The 26117-nt window shown below is 42.9% G+C and overlaps 1 protein-coding gene across 1 annotated transcript in view; it reads right to left on the bottom strand.

The window, feature by feature from the left end:
- The window catches only part of htra1b (HtrA serine peptidase 1b), a 64625-nt gene that overhangs the window by 12812 nt on the left and 25696 nt on the right, over positions 1–26117 (bottom strand). The window contains exons 4-7 of the mRNA XM_070876705.1: positions 8818–9012; positions 8680–8712; positions 7418–7532; positions 2490–2547 (exon numbers count right to left, since the gene is read on the bottom strand). Of these exons, the coding sequence (XP_070732806.1) occupies positions 2490–2547; positions 7418–7532; positions 8680–8712; positions 8818–9012 (401 nt within the window). The remainder of the gene's footprint in view (positions 1–2489; positions 2548–7417; positions 7533–8679; positions 8713–8817; positions 9013–26117) is intronic.

Genomic DNA, 26117 nt, shown 5'->3' with positions numbered 1-26117 from the left:
AGCGTTCAGAGTGATGCACTTTAGTGCCCTTGAATGTTCCGACACCGGGTTGAAAGAGTGATTCGAATTTTTGCAATACCTGCGAGCATGAACTTCGCTCCACGGACGAAATGGCGCGCACATCCCCCCACTTCCAATTCATCTCAGCTAGCCAACTCCTCCCCAAAAGCACGGGGCCATTTCCTGGAACAATCCAGAGTGGCAGCCGGTTCTGTAATCCATTATGCATTACCACCAAGTTTGCACTGCCCAGCACTGGGATTATCTCTTTGGTGTACGTACATAACTGCGTCTCAATGCATTCCAGTTTGGGCCTGCTAGCTCTGTGTGGTCATAGTCTCTCAAATTGTTGGGCGCTCATGAGTGACTAGCTTGCTCCCGTATCCAGCTCCATGTGCACCGGGATGCCATTCAGTAAGACTTTCATCATCATGGATGGCGTTTTAGTGTATGAGCTGTGGATGTCAGCCTCATGAACTCTCTGAACTTCAGCATCCGTGGTTGTTCCCCAGGCCTCATCCTGCATTGCAGACCCCTCGTCTGGTTCCTATGTCTCGCAGACTAGCATTGCTACTGCCTTTATGCACATCCTGGCGAAGTATCCACTGACATTACAAATTCTACAGGTATAAAGCTGGCATGATTAATGCCCTCGATGAAAAAGTCCCTTAACATCTCCCCGCTGCAGGCATCGGAGAACTTACAGATACTGGCCAAACGCCACAGTTCCGCCACGAAGTCCGAAACGTTTCGACCCTCCCCACGCCGATGAGAGTAGAACCGGTGCCGGGCCACGTGTACGCTACTTGCCGGCTTGAGATGCTCAGCTGGCTGAGCTCTTCGAAGGACTTGTCCACTGGCTTTTGGGGTGCGAGCAGGTCTTTCATCAGCGCATACTTCTGTGGACCACAGCTGGTCAGTAGATGCGCCCTCCGCTTCTCAGCCACTATCTCTTCCAGCCAGTCCTTTGTGACAAAGCTCTGCTGGAGTCTTTCCACAAAGTCGTCCCAGTCCTCACCCACACAGTAGCGTTCCTCTGTGCCACCGGGGGCCATCCTCGTGGTTCGGTGACTCCCGTTTCTCATCGCCAAGTGTAGTGTCTCTGCACCTTGTTACAAACTCACACGAGGCATGTATATATCAGACACGGTCACTCTGTGACTTTCACTTTATTCCCAGGACCAAAGAGTGCTGACCCTGGGTGGAACCTCCCCTTTTATATCTGGAAACCCAAGTGAGGAGTGTCTCCCGCAAGCTCACCCCCTGTGGTCAGGGTGTGCATTTCAAGGGTACAGGTACAGTGTGCATGAGTTACAGTTACATAACTATTGTCATTGCAAGATGGTGAAATACATGACACAATCCATGCTAATGTATGACCCCCAACCCTGTGAACTTTTATCTCATGCAGTAATCTTTTATGTGGCACTTTATCGAATGCCTTTTGGAAATCCAAATATACCACATCTACTGGTTCCCCCTTATCTACCCTGCTCATTGCATCCTCAAAGAGCTCCAGAAAATTTGTCAAACATGATTTCCCTTTTTAATACCATGCTGACTCTGCTTGATTGAATTATGCTTTTCCAAATGTCCTGCTACTTCTTTCTTAATAATGGACTCCAGCATTTTCCCAACGACAAATGTTAGGCCAACCGGTCTATAGTTCCTGCTTTTTGTCTGTCTCCTTTTTTTAAATAGGGGCATTACATTTGCAGTTTTCCAATCTGCTGGAACCTCCCCAGAATCCAGGGAATTTTGGAAGATTACAACCAATGCATACACTGTCTCTGCAGCCACTTCTTTTAGGATCCTATGATGCAAACCATCAGGTCCAGGGGACTTGTCCGTCAGTTAGTAATATTTTTATCCATTTTACATTCTGTTGCCATGATTTTCTGTTTCCAATCAGTCACCAATATAAATCAGGCTGCATTAGCACAGCATAGCAACAGTGAAGCGTAATTTAATCACTCAATTTTTTCCCCCACAAACCTTGTTTTGAAATTTTGTTCATTTGAATTGTATGCATTCATCACATCCTAAATCTCTGCAGTGAAGTGCCATTTTGTTATGCAAACCATACGATGTGCCTGTTTATCCAGCAGGGCAACTGTTAACCAATAATACACAACACACAATCAAATGAGCAGACTTCAGTGTCAGTCACTATGGGTCACGAAATCCTGAATATGCCAGGAGTGCTGAATGGCTATTCTGCCCCTTAGTGGCATCTTATCACATTGCCAACAGGAAGTAGCCCATCAATGGCAAGTATTCATACTTTGTCACACCAACCATTAGGATCTTACGTGGCTTGCAGCTGTGTATTCCAGAAGACAATTGTACTCTGTGTCTTGTTGACAATAAAGCAGGACAAAATACTTTAGGATTCAGATTATTAAACTCTGACATAATCATCGCCTTTAATACCTAGCTCATTGCAACAGCCCTACTTCTATACAGATAGAAGTCTATAGTTTACTTACCCAGGGGTAAGTGTAATCATTCTAACTCCCAGGTACCTCTTTTTTGTTGCCGTTTTTCCTGCAACAAAACAAATCAAACTTATTTGCAAAAGAACATTTCTCTGGTACACTCAATTATTTTTCTGAACACATCTCACATGACTATTGTCTGCCTGGATTTTCACATGACTATTGTCTGCCTGGATTTTCAATTTACCAATCAATCAGAAAATAAATGTGCTCTATTAAAATGTGTTTACAATTTCACTAGCAACACTAAACAGAGATAATGTTCACAAAAGCATTTACAATATTGCTACACATTGCAACTGAAGGAATTCTGGCACAATGGGCCCAAGTTTCCACATGATTCGCGCCTGATTTTTAGGAGCAAGTGGTGGAGAACGGACTATTTTAGAAATCGCAATTCTCCACATTTTTTTTTCTGCAGTTCTAGTCAGGTAGAACAGTTCTAGTTTAGAACAGAATTTTTTCTTCAAAAGGGGGCGTGTCCGGCCAATGTCGCCTGATTTGAAAGTTTCCACGGTGAAAATGTACTCCAAACTAAAGTAGAATGGAGCCAGTGAAGATTTTTGTAGAACTGAAAAAACCTGTTCTACACATTAAAAAATCAGGCGCAGGTTACAAATTAGGTGTCCAGAACGAGGTGGGGGGGGAGGGGAGGGGAGGGGGGGGGGGAAGGGAACTCATTAAATTCGACAATAAATCCTTATTTATACTTCTACAAATATTATACAAATAAATCCAACCTGAATAAACATTTATAAGCCAAGAAAAGATTAAATAAACCATCTTCCTACCTGTGTGAAAGTGCTTCAGCCAGGGAGAATTCTGCAGCCGTTCGTACCGCTGAGCGGGAGGGGGAGAGAGAGAGAGAGAGAGAGAGAGAGAGAGAGAGAGAGAGAGAGAGAGAGAGAGAGAGAGAGAGAGGGAGGGGGGGAGGGAGGAGAGAGAGAGAGAGAGGGGGGAGGGAGAGAGAGAGAGAGGGGGGGAGGGAGAGAGAGAGAGAGGGGGGGGGGAGGGAGAGAGAGAGAGGGGGGGAGCGGGTGTCGGGTCGGGGGGGGGGAGCAGGTCTCGGGTCGGGTCGGGGTGGGGGGGGGGGAGCGGGTGTCGGGTCGAGTGAGGCCATTGGGCCAGGTCTAGGGGCTGCGTGCTTCGGGCCCCTCCCACACAGTTCGGCTCATGGAGCTACTGCACTTGCGTGCCGACTGTAGCGCGCATGTGCAGAGGTCCCGGCACTGTTTTCAGCGCCGGGACCTGGCTCCGCCCCCCCACAGCTCGTGCTGGCTGCGCCGAGGGCCAGAGGACCTACAGGTAGGTGGAGAATACTGAGGATTTTTTTAGGCGCCGTTTTAGGCGCGAAAAACGGGCGCCCAGCTCGGAGGGGTGCCCGCTTTTTTCCTTGTGGAAACTTGGGCCCATAGTGTGCAATTGCGAAAGAAACTGTGTCACTCTTTCTCAAATCATCCCAGCCCAAACTGGGCACCCTTTGAGGTTAATATTAAAAGATGTTTGATTTGTTTAAGGTCTGTATTATGAACACAGCTCTTACTGAAAGTATCGGAGTCAGAATATATTCCCGCAGGGTAAACAGTTAGAGACATATTCTTGATCGCATATCTATTATTTTATATGTCTTTGTGCTGTCACTTTCAGTGTCACTATTATAGTAATGGAATAAGGAACAATGTGGCTTCCTGCTATTAATGAATTCCTGACAGCAATTTCAATCATTGCAAATGGGCAGGACCCCCCACTTACAATGTAGGTAAATCTAGGCCCCTTTTTTCAATTTATCTGAGCCATTAGGAACCAGATTTATTTGAAGGCATTTTTTTAAATTGGCAATGGATAGCATAATGCCACTAAAAGTGGGCTAAAGTTCATAGTTTATCATAGCCCATGAAACGAAAGTAGCCTTGTGCTCAAGCTTTGGCCACTGCACTCTGACATAAAATGAAAGCTCTAGCTCTAAACTGGATACCAATATCTCAGATAAAGACAGTTTCCAAACAACAACTGCACCAAATGAAACACAATTTAATGCCTGTCAGCACTTGCAAGTGATGAATAATCTCAGTAAATAGTTAATATTCTGATGTACAATTAATAAATGCTTATAGCAGAAGGGTGCTTCAATTTCAATGAGCTATCCTTTGTATTTGTTAATATAATTCTCGACGGAATCTAACCTAAGTAATGGTGTACTACATTTGTAACACTTAGTGCAGCGAGTCCCAACTAGGACTGTGTAAAGTTTGCAGAGCCGATTTATGAATTATTGAAGCTCTGGGCTCCAAGAACAGGCGGGGCCCCTCTGTACAACTCCCCCCCCGCGATCCATTAGAACACGAATCTCAAGACTCTGACTCGACCCCTTTTAATGGTATTTTTAAATGCTAGAATATTTTGATCCAGTGGTTGTATGCAGTTTTTCTGCGTTATTTGCGTGTTCCATCTGAGAGTTTTATACTGGGAGCCCCATATTTGTACAGGGACCCTGGCGAGGCCCCCATATTTGGCTGGGGCCACTTGGACCCATGTGTTAATCCGTCCCTGTAAATGGGGTTTTGAACTGTTACCGTACAGCTCCCTGTTAAACTGTTGCACAATAACAGCTCCTGCTTATTACACCATGCACTTCATTGTTGCACTATTACTGTCCATGCTTCCTTCATATTACTATTGCCTCCATTTCTGTCACACGATTACTGCTCCCACTTCACTGTTACATTATTACTGCCCTTACTTCCTGCAAACTATTGCTGCCACCACATCACTGTCACAACATCCTGAAGCCTGCTCTACTGTCTACCTTTCACAAATATCACTTCACTATCACAATATTATACGAGAGAACAGCTCCGCAGGTCGGGCTATAAAAGAGCTGGAGCAGCGGGCCCTGGGACATCGTGGCCCCCTGACCTGCGAGAGAACAGCTCCGCAGGTCAGGAAGTAAAAGAGCTGGAGCAGCGTACCACTTCAACCTCCAGCGCGAGCTGCTCCAAGTATGCGGCGTTTTTGAGATGGGCGACTGGGTGATGTCATCAAAACCCTGGTTGCCGTTTTGGAGCGTGGCCAGGAACATCGGCAGGACCCAGGTACAGAGGAGTGGGAAGGTCGGGGCGGATGAGCGATGAGTGTTTATGGCAAGATGTGGTGAATGTTTGTGGTGGAGGAGCGGCGAGAGATCGTGGCGGAGGTGCGACAGATGAGGGTACAGAGCCAGAAGAGCCCAGGGCCCAGGGGCAGCACGGGCCAGCCCACACTGCGATATGTGAGCGCACTAGGTCCATGCAGCAGAGCAGGTCTCCAGGCGTCTTGGTTAATCCTTGCCACTGGACCAAGACTTAGCTCTGCCAAGCCCGTGTGGTGGCTGGTGTGCAACGGTCACCACACATTAAAAAAAAATCATGCACAGGCATCTTCCACCCCTTCAATTGGAGTTCAGGACTGGAACATCTGTGAAACATCGTGGAAGCAAGTCATCCTCATTCAAGGGACCTCCTATGATGATTATAACTGTTAAAACTTCCATTTTTATACCAATCTGTTTTATTCCTTTAATACATCAAAAGTAATGCATAAAAAAGCCACTTATTAAGAAAAAACATTTACAGTCAATTTTGAACCCTGACATAAAAGAGAACTCCATTCATACACAGGAGTGCTTCGATTCATCAATCCTCTTTCGGAGGAAAGCTACTTTCAATTCATGCTTCCTACTGATGTTATCCATAAAATGCCTGCCCTGATGTTTATTCACTGACCGAGATATTGAATTTACACAAAGTCTCCACTCATAGGGGAAACTAAAACTAAGGGGCATAGTCTCAGAATAAGGGGCTGCCTATTTAAAACTGAGATGAGGAGGAATTTCTTCTCTCAGAGGGTTGTAAATCTGTGGAATTCTCTGCCCCAGAGAGTTGTGGAGGCTGGGTCATTGAAGATATTTAAGGCGTAGATAGACAGATTTTTGAGCGATAAGGGAATAAAGGATTATGGGGAGTGGGCAGGGAAGTGGAGCTGAGTCCATGATCAGATCAGCCATGATATTAAATGGTGGAGCAGGCCTCGAGGAGCCCAATGGCCTATTCCTGCTCCTATTTCTAATGTTCTTATGTTAAAGTCTTCAGTACCCAGTTTCTCCTTTGGCATCAGTGTGTTAATATAATCTTTGTCAGAGTAATCCAAAATGATTCTCACTATCCTGCTTCCTCCCCATATCTCTGAATCTTCCTCTGCTTCAAATCTTTATCTGCTTTTCCTTTCAAAAGATGCAAAAGTCTCTGCTTCAGCGACTCAAAAGGTGAGCAGCCTTGTGCCCAGTAGGAACTAGCTTGAGACTGGCCAAACGCATTGCATGGAGGAGCACTCACAGGTGATAAAAAGAACATTTTTACTTCCATCAGCCCATGCTGATTTGAATCCAGATCACAGACAGGAATAACCAATGTGATAACCCACTGAGGCCTCAAAGTATCCCATTTCAGAACCAATTTGTATTTTCTGGGGGTGGAACTGTCTTACTATTTCCCAATGCTTTTTGATATGGTTTCTTCATTGTACCCTGCCACGTACCATCCTCCGCCCTACTGGGTAAGCAGTGAGAGGTTCCCAGATCCCATCAGTAGCAATTTGCAACCAGTTGGTGAACAAGAATAACACATGTTACTCTTGTTTCCAATTTTCCTTCAGGAGAATTCTCTCCATGGGGAATCTCAGCTGCCAATCACTTCACAGCACAGAGTGCCAGCGCACGACCTCACTATAACTAGATGCTACAACTATGACGAGTTCAGGTTTTACAACTTTCAGTATATAGTATAAAATGTTAAAATCCCACTGGACTGCTACACGCAAAGCCTGATACAATTTATTAAAACAACAAAGCAAAGAATGAAAAATCTGTGCTATACTCAACATACCTTTCGCTTGTCGGTCATGAGATTCAACTAGAAACTGCCGAATTTTATCTGATGGAATTGCAAATGATATTCCAGCAGTCACCTTCAGGGTGTTAATTCCAACAACCTCACCGTCCTAAATGAAACAATGTACAAAAATGCAATAATCTAGTCATTTTATCAGCATGGAGAATATATGCAGTTTAAGAACAGTTTCAATTAGACAGAAATCCACACAAAGTTGACAAAAAGTGAAAAATATGCACTGGTATGAGATATTTTTCTTTAAGTGTTATTACATTTATTGAAAGTGAGAGCACCCATGAATGCATAGTGCCAAGTAGCTACATGCAACATTCAGAAGATATTACAGTTCCAACCCTTCAGGCTCAAATTGTAGCTTTGAACAGGAAGTGTTGCCCAGACACATTCTGCTGTGGGTGTGTTAGTACAGGGTTAGACTTGAGATCTCCATACTTATAAACAAAGCTACTTGTGGATAGAATTACAAAACGAGAACTAAAGAGAAAAATAATGGCCCTGAAATTGCGGTCGGAGGCATACCTCCAGAGAACACCTCTGACCCACAAAATAATACACAAAAGTACCTGCTGATGACCAGGCTACGAAAACTTGTAGTCTCAGGCCCCGAGGTAGAGGACAGCATAATGGCCCATGGATCCCAGGGACGCAGACAGTTCGGAAGCATACCTTAAGATCACGTGGGCCCGGTCCTTCAATCAATAAGCAGAATTCCATTTCAATCATTTACGAAGGGAATCCGCTGATGATATGCAATGAAATCCCAAAATGTAATAATTATACAATTAACAGAATTGGAATCTTATTCATAATTACCTTCATTCCACCAACCTCAATAAAAATTACATGAATTTGCATAAACGCATTTAATACAGTGTATGTGCATAATTTAGGATATGTTTAATTTAAGCCTCAGCTATAACCTTACGCTGATGCAAGCAGGCCCTGTGTCTGCTTGCATCAACCATAAGACTTACGTGGTCAATTGCTGGCCAGTCACTGGGCAAACAGCCCAACTCAATGCCAGCGATTGCTATTTTGGGGCTCCTGCAGCTGGCCTGTCAATGCGTACATTGACAGGCCGCAAGTTCCGGATTTTGCGCAAACAGAATTCCCAAACTCGTGGGGCACTTCAAAAGGAATACAATGGCATACACCATCACAGACACCGCAACTTCAGGGTCAATAAAGCTTTATGCAGATCAGCTTAGCATCACAGACAGCAGATAAAACATTCTTACCAAATTCACCAAAGGACCACCGGAGTTTCCGAACTATGAAAAAAAAACAGAAATCATTTTCAGATCAAAATATGGACTATGGAAATATTTATGAAAAAAAAACGTAACTCATGACAAGCGCATCGATGTCAAACATACATTGATAATAGCATCCGTCTGAATGTAGTCGATATCAGAGTTTCGAAGTCCCAGTTCCTTTCCTCCTCGCTGAGTCGTGCTCACTATTCCTGTAGTCACTGTGTTTTGTAGTGAAAATGGACTTCCAATGGCAACCACAAACTCTCCCGGTCTCAGGTCTGTGGAGCGACCAAGCAGCAGCACTGGCAATTTAACCTAGCAACAGATGGCAAAATCATTATGGTGCATGTGTGGTTATATCTCAGTGTAAGTACTGCAGTTATTGAGAAAAAAAATATATGATGACAGGTGTTTTTACAGTAAACTAATAAAAAAATGATGGAACTTTTCCAAGAGAATTTTATGCCTAATATTCTGTGAAATCTTTTTCAGTTAGTTTTTCAAAGTTAACAATCTGGAGGAGGTAGCTTGGTGGCAAAGTGCTCTAAACATGCTATGCCACAGAACGGTGGGACACTTTTCCCCATATAAATGCTAAGTTCCTGGCTTTGCCCACAGTGTCAGAGTTGAGGTGCAGACCAGAGGCTCTATAATGAGGGGAGAAAAATTAAGAGGTGAATCACTCAAAGCAATCTTATTCAGCTATCAATGATCAGTGGGCGAGTGGCCAAGGCAAAAGCTTGGATGCAGTTCACCTCCCTGCCCTCTCAACCCGAACTGAAACCTACATACTTGGTCACCTGGTTTTGAAAATGTCTACAAATAATTAGAATAGTGAAATATAAATGTAACTCACAGAGAAAATGTGAAAACATTAAAGATTAAAATATGCAATATCATGTTATTTTAATGTACAAAATTAAATTCTATATTTCCCTAGTTTCGACTCCTGGTCTTCCTTGCCTTACACTGCAGCTGAGAGGGAACGATAACAACAATTTGCACTTGTGAAGTGTTCCTTACATGCAGGAAGATATCTCAAAATGCAACATTAAGAACAGTGGATGCTGAATATTTTATGGATTTACAAAGGTTTTTGAAAGCACGGAGATGCCAAGTGAAGCCAATGGACAGGAGCATAGAGGCTGAATGAGCAGCCACTAATGGTGGAGTGGAGAGAGCAGGGGACAAGAAGTAAACTAGCAGTAAAAATTCTGCTGCAACTGCTCCAGACATGTGCTGGTAGTATATCTTACAAAAGTGTTCACTGCCAGCTCGTGCTTCCGGATGGCTTTTCCAAAGGGTAACATATAAATGATGGAGAGAAAGGGACCAATGTCTAGAGACATGAGTGGAACCGTGAGAGAACAGCATCATAAAGGTGGACTGCAGATGAAAGGTGTGAAAAGAATGGAGTGGTTGACAATGTTGAAGGTGGTAGACAGGTCAAGGAGGATGAGACAGTCATTAGTGACTTTGACTATTGCAGTTAGTGTGCTATGGATGAGGCAGACGCTAGATTAGAGGGTCTCAAACAGGAAGAAGTGGGAGTGCAATTGTGAAGTGGGAGTGCAATTGTGAAGTAAGAGCAGATTCCAAGGCTTTGGAAAGGGAAGGTTGGAGATAAAATGCTAATCTGACAGGATGTAGGGGTTCAATCTGCTCCTAGCCCTTCTGTGCCATCTTGAACTGCTAGGTGTACAAGACTGGTTTAGATGCAACTCTCCTCTCCCTGTTTAGGAGCGCCTCACGGTAATGCACCTGAGCTCCATAAATCTGCTGAATAGGGGACCAAACTTCTCTCCTGCCATTTTAAGGCACCTGATATTACATGGTGTGAAATTTTACAGTGGTCCTTATTAGCTTATACAAGACCCAGGGAAAAAGATGCATCAACTTACAGAAAATTATTTTCCTCACAATTCTATGTATTACACATCGATCAGTCATCGTTGCCTTAACTAAAAATCTTATGTACAGGAACTGGGTATACACTCTTTTCATCTATGAAACAGGATAGTCTCTGTCTTAGACAGCTGCAAAAATTCTATGAGTTTGGATAGTCTCATTCCAGTTACTTGTTGGTGCAAGAGGGCAACATAAAACTGCTTATAACTTGGCACACATTGGTAGTCTAATCTAGTCTAATTTAGAGTGGTCACAAGATTGGACAATGCAGATAATTAAAATGTCACTCTGGTACAATGGGAGATGTTCTTCTGAGATTTCAGTCAAAGTACATTGTTGGGACACAGTAGAAGGACATTAACCTTCATCTGAGCCATACTATGTCAAATTGGGTCAGACACCGAATGCAAAAGTAAATCGTATGTTTCCCTCACAAAATATGTAAATAAGTAGTTTCCTATTGGAAGCTATTTGTATTCAGAACTATCCCTGTTCAGTTCAAATCAGGTGTTGATCAGGATTTCCATTGTACCGCCAGATATGTTGACTAATACACCCATTACGTGGAAAGCTGTCATCAAAATTTCAGAGAGTGGATTAACTATTTTCAGCCACTGACATCCGGGATTAATAAGTATGCACAAGTATCAACTGATCTGACAGGCATGTTTATCTAAAATGTAAAGCCCGCTATTGATGGAAGCATTCAAAAATCTTTAGCCTGGGGTAAGACTCTGGAAAAAGCTCAGCTGGCATTTCATGGTTTAATTTGCGATTTTGTTCGTGATATTTTCAATAATCCAAATCAGAAGCTTAGCAGTAAGATCCAAGCCTTTTCTCTCAATGCATTTTTGTAAATTCATGAGGGCAAGATTTTATGAAAAAGTCAACTCAATCATCGACTTTTACAGAGTTTTTTTTGTTGCTAAAACTAGCAAATGGAGAAAAAAAATCATCCTCTGTTGTCTTATGTCTCTATGAACTGCAGTAAGTGAATGAAAAAATAAAGGATAGGTTTCATGATGTTATGAGTCAGAATGATTATTGTTGGTAACTGGGATAAGGAATTGTAGTGAAATAACTGTCAGGCCATTCTGAAACTAGCTCCAGGTTTCATAATCCACTTGTTTATTTAACAGATAACTTTAACTTTAGATGTTGATGCATTTGGTCTAACTTTACGAATAATTTGCTGCAAAGCTGCAGTACTTGTGCTTTATTTCTCAGAGCCCTTAGTGCTCGTATTCATCACTTGTCTAATTTCGAACTCTCGCCATGGAACTTCTATTTTCTTCATTTTGGCTCTCCTCCCAGTTCACTGCATAATGCCATCCTGCAATTACAGAATGGGAAAACAAGGAAAGGAGCCAAGGAAGCAATTGAAAGAAATGTCCAACAATAATTTATAGGATCAAGCTAGTTTAGTAGCTAAACATTATAAACATTTCCTAGACCTTGACCATTGCCATGGGATATCATAATGAAGCATAGGCCAATTGGAAAAAGACCAATTGGGGTTAGCATTAGATCCATGACTGCCAGTACTCAGTATCAGTTTGGCGAGTGCATGTCCAACTGAAACCATTTGTCAAAGCATGACATTGGCAGCAAAATAGAACAACATGTTTCAAATACTAAAAAAGTGGCTATGAAAAACCGGCTTCGAAATGTACTTAGCCTACACTGCAGACTTTTGAGTTATGGAAAGAGAAACAAATGCAGACATAAAAAGAACTGCAAAACCATATATAATGATTGTTTAAACCATTGAAATGGTTTACTATTAATTTTTACATTTTACCATGAACATGCTCCAACTTGCTCTGTATAAAATGTAACTCTCATTGACATAGCCTATAGTTAAGCTTCAATTACATGCATCTCCAATGCAGAAAATCATAATTCGGTTTGCATAACTGTCCTCTTTCATATAAATTATTTGAAAGAGCAGCAAATGATTCAAATAATTTTCTAAAAATATAACTAAAACCATGAAAAATGCCACAACATAACCAATTTATAATAAGCCCTCATGACAACCAGACTGCAGATATGGAACGATCAGAATAGGTAGACCCAGAGCTCAAGCTATTAATACAATAGACATACATTGAAAGGGGCTCTTCAAAGGCTTAGAGACCAGAGAGATTTCAGGTTCAATCCCAAGTCTGTGCTTAGTTAGCTAATCTCAACTCGGGAGGCAGGAAGAGTGCAATAAATGGCCACTGTGTTCCAGAGTTAGGGCAGGGAGAATCAACAAAAACCCCTGCTCCTGCCCCATAACGACTTTCTGTCCCACCTGTGACAGGGACTGTGGTTCTCGTATTGGACTGTTCAGCCACTTAAGGACTCATTTTAAGAGTGGAAGCAAGTCTTCCTCGATTCCGAGGGACTGCCTATGATGATAATGATGATGATGTTCAAAGTGCATACGTGTAGATGTCGAGTGAGGACAGAATCAGCTTCAATTGTAACAAACCCCATAGTCAAATAGCCTGCCACCACTCACTGCGTAGATGAACACATGAAGTGCGCCCACTTGGGTGAGGTACTAGAGAGTGGCTGGCACCTGTGGAACCATTCATCAGCTAGGAATCAATACTTTTCAGGTAAAGAGGGAAGAGGATTAAACGGAAGTAGGAAAGAATTGGAAAAATAAACTAATTAAGGAACATTCCTAAATAAGACTCTTTAATGGCTTTGTCCTTTATTATTTTTGGTAAAATACTCCAGTTAACAGTTATTTCAATTTTGTAACATATTTTAACTTGATTTAGAGTAAAAACTTAAGCAGCCACTATAATACAAGGGATTCAATTGGTGGATAATCAAGAATACTCAAGCTTGAAAATGCTTTTATATTGTTCAAGAGCTATACTAATGCTTCCAGTTTCCAAAATGCAGTTCAAGTGCAGCTGGCTGGAGGCTTATTTGAAAACCGATGGGACTCGCCAGTTTTGTGGACCTGGTAAGATCCATTAAAGACCAGCTTTACTCAGTCAATCTGAGCAAATCCTTGCAGATTTATAATTTCCTTGTTTACAGCTGCATGCTACTTGGCCATTCGGAGCTGGCAGTACAGCAGCTTCAGTATTACACAAAGGATACACCAACAGCCAAGGCTCAGGAGCGAAGACCATACAAACAACACAAATAGAAATGTAATTTTTTTTCTGTTGATTTATGTCAGAAATGTTGGGCTAGAATTTCCCCAACCTGTTTTTCTGGTGCCCTCGCTCGAGGTGCGCCACTTTTGTCTGCCCCCAAGTGCGCCGAAAAAAGACCTCCATATTCTGGCCGCTCCCCAGCCTCTCAGTCGTGGCGCAGCTTGGCCCAAAGGATTGGGGGCGGAGCCAGGTCCCAGCGCTGAAATCAGTGCCAGGACCTCTGCACATGCGCGCTAGAGTCTGCGCGCATGTGCAGTAGCTCCTGGCAGGCCATTTCTACAAACACATGCTGCAGGCTGTGTGGGAGGGGCCGAAGCACGCCGTCCCTAGCCCTGGCCGAATGGGCTCCCTCATCGGCGGCCAGAGTGTGCTCTGCAGGCTGTGTCATCTGATTGTTTTCTTCCCTTCATGTCAAAAGATGATTTGATTCCTTTCAGCCTTGGATTAGGGGATTTACAGATTAGAAACACTTTAAGAAAATCAAGATAGAACTTTGGCCTGGGAGGGGCCGGTGGTGATGGTTCTTGAATCCACCAGTGGCGATGCCTCTGACCTGATTGTAAAACTCCTGAAGAGTTTCTGGGGGTCTGGGTTTGTAACTCTCGACCAGATGAACCGGGGATTTATGCGGGTGTTTGATGCCATGTCGGGCATCAGTCTAGATGTGCTTCGCAAGAGGGTACTTCCACCTCCCCCCCACCCCCTCCCCTTCCACCTCCCCCTCACTCCTCCCCTCCCCTCCTAGCCCTGGCTGAATGGGCTCCCTCATCAGTGGCCCGCTGCGTTCCCTAAGGTAGGACTTCTACTTTTTAATTTGTTATTTACTGATTGATTTTGGTGCTTTAGGGGCAGGGTTCCTTCTATTTTATTTGTTAATGAATTGCTTATTACTTGTTGTGCTTTGTTTGGTGTTTGGAGGTGCTTTAAAAGTAGTTAGTTGCGCCAATTCCTTAACTGTAAGGTCTTTCTGTGCGGACAAAAATGGACACATACCCTGCCCTAAGTTAGTTTAGTACAACTTTTTTCTGGCCAAATTGGCATAAATAGTGTAAGTGGCTGGGAGCGCCCCCTTTTGAAAAAAAAACTGACCTAACAAAAAACCTAACTAACTCACTTACACTGGCGCAAATTAAATGGCCATATTTGCAACTAAAAAGATACACCAGAAAAATCAAGTTACACCAAAAGAAAAGGTGCAACTCATGGGGAAATTTGGGCCCGTTATTTGGCTGTGTAATGAAGCAACATTTTGATCAATATTTTTTCCTGTGAAAAATCTGGTAGATATTCAGAGGGGCAGAGAATTGGAATGCAGATAGCTGAAGTTCCACTGTAAAAATTTACTAGCGCACAGCTGGCCGCCCAGTCACAGCAGCCTTTCCATGTGTTTCTGCAACTCCACTGGTGAAATAAAATGGAGATTCACTCTCGAACGTGGTGACAAACTTATTCTCCAGTTGAACCAAAAACCATGGACATCTTTGAAAGATGTCAAGTAGTAAAACATGAACGACACACTTTCATTACAGTTTCCTGAATTCTTCACTTCTGTTATCGATGAAATTGGAAAAATGCCAAACTACTTTTCTGACAGATGTTTTTTTGATCAGGATCATTCTGAGTTCAGGATATGTTGAACATAGCAATTCAACTTTAATTGAGCGATTTGACTATTTAATCAAAGCAAATAAATGAAAATGTTAACATTATAAGAGAAAATGAAAACACAGTTCCCTGTCAGACTGCAACATGAAGCAGTGCAAATGTAGCAAGACTCTTCTTGAAAGAGTAACTGAGCACAGCCTGGAAGCCACAAGAGCGTTTAAATAATTGGCTCTCACAGTAGTAACCTTAAAACTAAATTGAATGTGTAATTATCAAAACTGGTATTAGCAGTGGGTTTTAAATGTCATAAAGTTGTGTGCATTGTGGTGGTGATGACATTAACTGCATCACATGCCAGTAATAAAGGTAATTCTGTATTTAATTTATTCAGAATCAGTGTATTTCAATGACCATCTATCAATATAAGTATATATATGTGGACTTGTATTTACTCTGTACAGCCACCAGAGGGCTCATCCCCTGGAGTCCCAAGGGATCCCATAATCCCTTGGGAGCACAGGTATTTAAGGAGGCTTCACACATTGGAGAGGCACTCTGGAAACCTGCAATAAAAGACTACGGTCACACTTTACTTTGAGCTCACATTATCCAGTCTGACTCTTTCTCCATACACAACAACTGGCGACGAGATACAGATAGCGAACCCAAAGATGCAGAGAACAGTGGGCATCCTGGAGAAATTTTCGGAGGGAGATGATTGGGAAACTTTTGTGGAGCGACCCGACCAATACTTCATAGCCAACGAACTAGATGGGGAAGAGAACGCTGCCAAATGAAGGGCAATCCTCCTCACCGTCTGTGGGACACCAACGTATGGCCTCATGAAGAATCTGCTCACTCCAGTGAAACCCACAGAGAAATTGTACGACAATTTGTGCACACTGGTCCGAGAGCATTTGAACCCGAAGGAAAGCATTCTGATGGTGAGGTACTGGTTCTACACCTACAAAAGGTCTGAAGGCCAGGGAGTGGTGAGTTATGTCGCCGAGCTGAGACGCCTTTGCGAATTTGAAGGACATTTGGAGCACATGCTCAGAGACTTTTGTGTACTTGGCATTGGCCATAAAACCATACTTCGCAAACTTTTGACTGACTGTAGAGATCCCAACCTTGAGTAAGGCCATAGCGATCGCCCAGGCATTCATTGCCACCAGTGACAATACGAAGCAAATCTCTGAGCACACAAGTGCTGCTACAAGTACTGTGAACAAATTGATGTTGTTTTCGAATCGTAACGTATAGGGCAGGTCACACATACCTGCAGCTACACGTCCGCAGATGTCGCAGAGTCCACCATCAAGGGTGATGAATGCAAGGCCATTAACACTTTGATGGCGCTGCGGGGCTGATCATCGTTTCCATTCATGCCGATTCAAAGAGTACTTTTTCAAGGGCTGTGGAACAATGGGACACCTCCGAGTGTGCAGGTGAGCTGCAAAACCTGTTAAACCTGCAAACCACCATGTTGCAGAGGAGGACAGATCCACGGTGGATCATGATGAACCAGAGCCTCAGATAGAGGTACATGGTGCACACATTCACCACGAAATGTCCCCCTATAATGCTGAATGTTGAACTAAATGGACTCCCGGTGTCAATGGAGCTGGATAGGAGCGCGGGCCAGTCCATCATGGGCAAAAAGACTTTCGAAAGTTTGTGGTGCAACAAGGCCTCAAGGCCAGTCTTAACTCCAGTTCGTATGAAACTAAGAACTTACACTAAAGAACTGATTCCTGTAATCATCAGTGCTACTGTAAAGGTCTCCTATGATGGAGCGGTGCCCAAGCTACCACTCTGGGTGGTACCGGGCGATGGTCCCAGGCTGCTCGGCAGGAGCTGGCTGGGAAAGATACGCTGGAACTGGGACGACGTCCGAGCGCTATCAGCCGCTGACGATACTTCGTGTTCCCAGGTCTTAAACAAATTTCCTTTGCTGTTCGAACCAGGCATCGGGAAATTCCAAGGAGCAAAAGTGCAGATCCACCTAAGTCCGAGGGCGTGACCCATCCATCACAAGGCGAGAGCAGTACCGTACATGATGAGAGAAAGGGGAGCGATCGAGCTAGACCGGCAACAAAGTGAGGGCATCGAGTAAGCCAGTCCTATTGTCCTAGTCCTCAAGGGAGACGGCACAGTCAGAATCAGTGGCTTTTACAAAGTAACTATTAATTGTTTCTCCCTGCAGGACCAATACCCACAACCAAAGGCCAACGAACTCTTTGCAATGCTGGCAGGAGGAAAGACGTTCACGAAGCTGGATCTGACTTCAGCCAACATGACGCAGGAACTGGGGGAATCATCGAAGGCCCTCACCTGCATCAACACGCACAAAGGTCTTTTTGTATACAATAGATGCCCGTTTGGAATCCGATCAGCAACGGCGATATTCCAGAGAAACATGGAAAGTTTACTGAAGTCAGTCCCGCACACCGTGGTCTTCCAGGACGACATCTTGGTCACAGATCGGAACACAGTCGAGCACCTGCAGAACCTGGAGGAGGTTCATAGTCGACTCAACATCGTGGGGCTCAGGTTAAAACGCTCGAAGTGTGTTTTCTTGGCGCCTGAAGTGGAGTTCTTGGGAAGGAGGATTGCGGCAGACGGCATCAGGCCCACCAACACGAAGACGGAGGCAATCAAGAATGGACAGAGGCCACAGAATGTGACGGAGCTTCGGTCGTTTCTGGGACTCTTGAACTACTTTGGTAATTTTTTACTGGGTCTCAGTACACATCTTACTACGAAAAGCGGGCGAATGGGTTTGGGCAAAAGCCAAGAAAATGCCTTTGTAAAAGCGAGAAAATTGTTATGCTCAAACAAATTGCTATGTTGTATGATCCATGTAAGCGTTTGGTACTAGCATGTGATGCGTCGTCATATGGTGTCAGGTGTGTATTGCAACAAGCTAATAATTTCGGGAAACTGCAACCGGTTGCTTATGCATCCAGGAGTCTGTCTAAGGCTGAGAGAGCCTACAGCATGATTGAGAAAGAAGCGTTAGCGTGTGTCTATGGGGTAAAGAAAATGCATCAATACCTGTTTGGGCTAAAATTCAATTTGGAAACTGACCATAAGCCACTTATATCCCTGTTTTCCAAGAGTAAAGGGATAAATACCAACGCATCGGCCCGCATCCAGAGATGGGCGCTTATGTTGTCCGCATACAACTACGCCATCCGCCACAAGCCAGGCACAGAAAACTGCGCCGATGCTCTCAGTAGGCTGCCATTGCCCACCACGGGGGTGGAAATGGCGCAGCCCGCAGATCTAGCCATGGTTATGGAAGCATTTGAGAGTGAACAATCACCCGTCACTGCCCGACAGATCAAAACCTGGACAAGCCAGGACCCCTTATTATCTCTAGTCAAAAGCTGTGTGCTTCACGGGAGCTGGTCCAGTGTCCCAGTGGAAACGCAGGAAGAGATAAAGCCATTCCAGCAGCGAAAAGATGAAATGTCTATACAGGCAGACTGCCTTCTGTGGGGCAATCGAGTAGTGGTCCCCAAGAAGGGCAGAGACATCTTCATCAATGACCTCCACAGTACCCACCCAGGCATCGTAATGATGAAAGCACTATTGACTTTGGTGCGGGGGAGGGGGCGGGGGCGGGGGGAGTGTTATTATATATGTGGGCTTGTATTTACTCTGTACAGCCACCAGAGAGCTCATCCCCTGGAGTCCCAAAGGATCCCATAATCCCTTGGGAGCACAGGTATTTAAGGAGGCTTCACAGGTTGGAGAGGCACTCTGGAGACCTGCAATAAAAGACTAAAGTCACACTTTACTTTGAGCTCAGAGTGTTCAGTCTGACTCTTTCTCCATACACAAGTGAAGTATCCATTACACACTATCTTGTCTCTTCAGCCAGTAGAAATGGGAGACATCATCATCATCATAGGCGGTCCCTCGAACGAGGATGACTTGCTTCCAGAAGAGTTCACAGATGTTTCAATGATGGATGCGATGGTCCAGTCCTGAACTCCAATTGAGGGGGTGGAAGATGCCTGTGCGTGGATTTTTTTAACGTGTGGTGACGGTTGCACATCAGCCACCACACAGGCTTGACAGAACTAGGCCGTTATCCAGTAGCAAGGGTTAACCAGGACGACTGGAGACCTACTCTGCTGCACGGACTGAGTGCGCACACATATTGCAGTGTGGGCAAGCCCGTGCTGCCCCTGGGCCCTCTGTTCTTCTGGGCCCCGTACCCTCATTCACCGCACCTTCGCCCGCGATGTTCCAGGGCCCGCGCTCCACCTCTATTTATAGCCCCGACCTGCGGTGGTGTTCTCACACAGGTCGGGGCAGCTAAACAATCATCAAATGGGAATGCTATAGTGTACAATAGTCAATTCTGTCTAGCATTTAAAATAGTGATCACATTTTGGCGCTGTAATTACTGCTGTGGAAAAGATTTCTCATTGTAAAAACAGTAAATTCAATGAACTCTAAAGTGTCTGTTTAATTAATTTTACAGACAAAATGTGTAGGCGTTTAGCTCCAACCAGTGTATCGTTTTCCTGCCACAAAACTGCTTGTACATTTCGTGAAAGACAAATGCACACATGTATTACACCTAGTTTGGGGTTGACAGCTTTTGAAATTCAGACCCCTCAAAATTTCTCAGTCATAGACAAAAAGAATCACAACAACATTAATTATTTAGTAACTCAATGGCTGCAATTTGTCTGGACCTGCCCTTGAACATGATCAAAGTCTGGCGTGAGAGAGATGCGAGACTGTGCTTTGGTGATTCAATGCAGAAACATTTTTTTGAAGACATACATGATCAAACTTGCTGGAACAGTGCATCCATTTTATGTTGAGCAATTATTCTGGATAAATTTAATGTAAAATTAATGACAAATATTCACCACAACTTGATATTATTTAATAATGGCACACAAAATTAGCATTTTTGTCAAAAGTTAAAAGGAACTCAACTGGACCCAGCTTGCTGATTTGGCTTTCACTGTGTCCAGTCACCTTTCTCAGTTTATCACACACTCTGAAAGAAATGGGCTCATTATGAGAATTAGTGCTATTCATGCCATTACCTTAATCTTCGACTCTGGTGAAAGGTCATCAACCTGAAACGTTAACTCTGTTTCTCTCTCCACAGATGCTGCCTGACCCGCTGAGTGTTTTACAGCATTTTTTTTTATTTCTAGCACCACAGTATTTTGCTTTTGTTCTTGCCTTTCTCTTTATTGGAAAGAACTAAGGAAAATGTCTTGTATCATTTTAATTGTAATAAATGACATCCATAAAGCCATAATCTGAGTATAACCCCAGTACAGTGCAGCCTTTTCACTGTCACTTGTATTTTCTCAGGTAAAGGCGATGATTGAAAATAATGCAACTTTACTCCAAAATTATTTATTGCTTAAAGGAAAATTCAATTCAATCAAGATAAACTAATTACATTACTCAGACAATATTATATTTTTTTAACCCACAGGCTCCTATGATTTGTGGGCCATTTAATTAAATTGCTTACTTTGAAAGAAAATGCACACTCTCGTGGTTGATGAGTCAACCTTCGGGAGAAATCCAATAAAACAAAATGTACAGACCATGATTGCATTATACAAAAAATATTATTCTGTACTCTTGCAGCTGTTAATTGTGTGATCTGCTTTTAATTGCAAATTGCTTCAGATACTTGAGAAAAATTATGTCTCAGTTAAATTCCCAAACAATAAACGGAACTATAGCCCTTTAAATCTTATGTCCTTGGGTGATTAGTTAACTTGAAAAAAATTAGAAAGGTAAAACAGTTAATATGTGCACAACTGACATTGGTTCTACTGTAGCTATACTAGTAATTTTTTCATTGCTGCGTTAACAAAACCAGTTTTTTTTCCCCAGTATCTCAAAGGCACCATAAAAATGAAATGTTATCAGATGAAAACTGATTTATGGAAAAGATTTGGGCCAACAGAAAAAAACCAATAAAGAGGAAGCAAAGTTGAAAGAAATTACAATAACAAATCTTCACAGAGTGCTCTGCTGTGTAAAAATGTCACAAAAACAAAATCGCTGGAGGCACCAGCAGGAGACACTTGAGAAAACACAAGTCAGTTGACCTTTCAGATATAAACTATTCCTCAGAACTGAAAAAGATTACAGATGAACAGCATTTAAGAAGGAAGAGAACAGGAAAAAGAAAAAAAAAATGACCGCATGTAGGAAAAGACATGGGTCGACCTGTAAAAGGCTATGGTAGGAGTCAGGAAATGGTAAGAGGGCAGAAGTGATATGTGCAGGAGACCTAATGAGAAAAGTCTAAATAATCAAGGCACTGAAAGTGTGAGAAGAGTTCAATGGAATAGGTAAGTGGGATGGGAAGCAGGCTCCAGGGGCTCTGGGAGAGTCTGAATAGGTCGACACCAAGGGTACAGACTACCTGGCCAGCATAGTGTTCCCACAGTGGGATGGGGGCTCCTACCCTGAGCATCAACCTGCTTGTCTCCCCCAAAAATTCTAGAGCTGTTTAATAAAGCAGAGTACAAAAGAAACAAAAAAGTGTGTCATAGTGACACTGCACACGTCATTTGAAGTATAGCTAAGTAACAGATATATAGATACAGATACAAAAGCAAAATACTACGGATGCTGGAATCTGAAATAAAAACAGAAAATGCTGGAAATCTCAGCAGGTCAGGTAGCATCTGTGGCGAGAAACAGAGTTAACGTTTCTGATGAAGGGTCACAGACCTGAAACATTAACTGTTTCTCTCCGCAGATGCTGCCTGACCTGCTGTGATTTCGAGCATTTTCTATAGTTACAGATAAATGGATTTAGATAACAGTTCACTATAGGTATATCACATCATTCAGCAGAAATAGAAAGAAAGACTTGCATTTATACAGCGCCTTTCACGACCACCAGACATCTCAAAGCGCTTTACAGCCAATGAAGTACTTTTGGAATCTAGTCACTGTTGTAATGTGGGAAACGCGGCAGCCAATTTATGCACAGCAAGTTCCCACAAACAGCAATGTGATAATGACCAGATAATCTGTTTTTGTTACGTTGATTGAGGGATAAATATTGGCCAGGGCACTGGGGATAATCCCTGCTCTTCTTCAAAATAGGATCGTTTAAGTCCATCTGAAAGAGCAGACAGGGCCTTGGTTTAACGTCTCATCCAAAAGAGGGCACCTGCGACAGTGCGGCACTCCCTCAGCATTGTACTGGAGTGTCAGTCTAGATTTGTGCGCTCAAGACCCTGGAGTGGGACTTGAACCCAGAGGCGAGTGTACTACCCACTGAGCCACAGCTGACAGTCAATAGTCACTCAACATACATTCACTTCAGTAAAATCAGCTGTAATCAGGGTCTCCAATGTAAGAACATCTGTTAAATTTCACCACAAATAAACACGTTTGAGCAAAGGCAGTGTGCTGTTTTTCGACATGGATCTCTGTTCGTTCAATGACTAGGAATAGTTGAACAGCAGGTTTTGTGGCCAGCTCCACAATTTATTTGCACAGATGTTAAGTGCTATTATACACTGGCTGCGGACTGAATGTTGGATTGAGTCCTAATGCTCTGGGGGTAGCTTTGTGCTGCTGGCAATGAATTTCCCTACGGTCTCAGCTGTTTTTCAATCAAAACATAGAGGTAAAAAAAAATCCATCCAGGAATTTAATGGGAAATCTATCCAACATATTTATTTCATATTCAAGTATGAAATAGTACAGTGGTAAGCAAGAGGTGAAGATTATTCCCACCCCTGAAAATATAAAGCTAATATAATGACTAATCATAGAATTTCATTATATAAATATAATGACTAATCATAGAATTTCAATTTTGACTCATATTTATAAAATATTTTGGATTTCACACATCCTGCCCAAACAAGTCATGTGCGTCAATTTATAGGCATCACAGTTTCCAAAACAAAAATCATAATATTGTTTAGCAATCACTAATACTAATGTCCTTTAATATATTAAATCAATGACCTCTGATACTAAAGTTCTTACTATTGGTGCGGCCCTGATAGCTCAATTGGTAAAATGTCAATCAACAGGGTGATTTTTATTTAAAACAATATTTCTGATGCATGATAAATCTCAACATTTTTTTTTAAAAAGATAATCAAAAAATTCAAATCAAATTACCCAACACATCTAAGCATGTTTGAAATTAGCAATCTAACCAACCATTCAGGACTTGCCATGAACCTGTGTAGTCCTTTGTCCATCCAAGCCAGAGTTCGAACTTCAATTAATATATAGTAGTTCCCTCTTTTTATTATGCTGAAAAGTACATGATAGAGGAAGACTGTCTAGTAATGGAGTGTTATAAACAGTGGCTGTTAAGTTGAAGCTTGTATGATATGATTCTTTTCAAGAGGACTTTTACCAATATTATTCAAGTAATATGATAATAGAATCTTGATCATACAAGATCAAGTTACACGTTTATAAAAGGATTCATAATATCTCAATAAGTACCTAAAAGTATGTGAAACATCAATTTTATATTATTTCTCTTAATAATAGGTCAATGTGAGTTTGGTTCAGTTGGTCGTATTCTTGAGCCAGAAGGGTGATGGTTCAAGCTCTTTCAAAAATTGAGCAATTAATTTAAGTCAACACTTTAAAGCAATACTGAGAGAGTACTGCATTGTCGGTAGTGCCAACCTTTGGACAAAATATTAAATGAAGAGCCATGTGCCTGTTTCAATGGTTCAGCTGGCCATGAAAGATCCTATGGCACTATTCAACTAAAAGTAGGGAGTTTCCCTGGTATCCTGGCCAACATTCCCTCCCGCAACTATCACTACCAAAAACAAATGAACTAATCATTAATTTCTTTGCTGTCTATGGAAACCTATTGTAATAGGTACAAGCTGCACCTTGAAACCACGGACACTCGCAAATTATGAACTACAGACAGACAGCCTTCAATGCACTAAGTCCATTTACAACTTAAAAACATGGGACACACAGTTAAGTGCGAGGCTGGAGCGCGTGAAATAAATGTTTTTTGTGGTATGCAGATCTCTTTAGCCAGAATTCATGGTGGCAGAGAACACACTATCTCTGGGATTGAACGCTTGTACGGCTCTCGGGGATAGAGGAGTTTCTCTGCTGCAGTGAATGCTGGGTAAAAAAACTCCCCATTCTACCTCACCTTAATTTACATTCAGGTGCCCATCCATTGCACTGGGCTGCATTGTGTAAGTTCCCGCCTCGGGCCCGGTGGCACCATTCCCACTGCTGCAGAGAACCAGGACCGGTCGTTCAAGACTCTGGGGAATAATGAGCTGCATGAGCACAGGTGTTGGGAACAATCAAGGGTCGGGAGTCAGGGAGAGCATCGGAATTGGAGGGCCTCGGGAATCGGGGCGGGGGGGGGGGGGGGAAGTGCTCTAGAGCTGGGGAGATATGGAGACAGCAAGCTAGGGGCTCAGGGCAGAAATGGAGACTGGGGAAGAGATGGAAAAACTAGTGGATGGGGTCTCATGGTCAGGCGTCACTAGGTCAGGCGTCCAGAAATGCCTCCAACCAGAGTTGACAACCCTAGACATCTCGCTCCACCAATACGTCAGCTACTGATGAACTGCTAACAGCCCCCTATCCACTCCCAGCACTTCAAAAATGCTACAGCACATGGAGGGAGGGGATCCCAGACAGGGATCAGCAGGACATTCATTCTCCCCGACCCCCAATGTGGCTGGGATCTCCCAGGATCTGCAATCCTACAGCAGTCACCTTGCCCTGTGCATGTGGCCAAAAGAGCAGATCTCAGCATCAGGATATGCCCCCTAAATGGAAAAGAACCCTGGGTTGGCAACGAACTGGGAAACCCAATGAACAGAAAATGAACAGAAAATGAACTGAAATCACATCGTGCTGGCAGGGCTCAGAATGAGTCACGATCCTAGGTAAGGGCGAAAAAAAAGGAACGTTGCAGGAGATACAACCAAGATATTTAGCTCATCCAGTTTACTGTACTTAGAATGATCATTTCAAAAATAAGGACACTGTAAATAAAAGACACCTGATGGAAGTCCCTTAGGTGCCCTAATTTATAGGTTCAACTTTGACCATTTCAATTTTAAAAAACATTAATCATGGAATAAATGATTGCTCTTTGTTACAATAATAACCAATCAACTGACAAAACTACATACAAAACCAATATGTAATTGAAGAATCATTTCTACATCAGCCCCATATTTATCTTGAAGTGGATATTTTAACCAGATGTTTTACAGTCTCTCAAATCTACTAGGTAAACAGGATTCTTGCGGTTTAACTTGCTTGCTCAACGTCTATCAAAACATTTTTCAATGTCAACAAACTGAACTTTACGAACTACACTATATCATATGCCTGTAGAAACAATGTGGAAATCGTGTTCACCAGAAAGTACAGTCTACCAATACCTTCCCAACTTTGTCAGCATTTGGTTACACAATACATTTTAAGTGTAAAACTAGGAATTCTTTGATGGTAATATTCACTTAATTTATAAGGAACTACTTGAAGCTGTATGAATTGATGTTGATGATGGTTATGTGGAGTTCAGAATGGGGGTAGGTTGTATTTAAACATGAAATGGGTCTCCAGAGTGATGTAGAGACAGCAGACTGATATTTATGCTTCTGATCTGCAGACTGGTCTATTGTTTTACTAAAGGCTCAGTATGAACTAAGTTACACTACTGGATAGTGATATAAATTGACTAAGTAA

The sequence above is a fragment of the Pristiophorus japonicus genome, chromosome 3 (assembly GCF_044704955.1).
Source record: "Pristiophorus japonicus isolate sPriJap1 chromosome 3, sPriJap1.hap1, whole genome shotgun sequence".
In the NCBI taxonomy this organism is placed as follows: domain Eukaryota; kingdom Metazoa; phylum Chordata; class Chondrichthyes; family Pristiophoridae; genus Pristiophorus; species Pristiophorus japonicus.
This window is presented reverse-complemented; position numbering and strand designations above follow the sequence as displayed.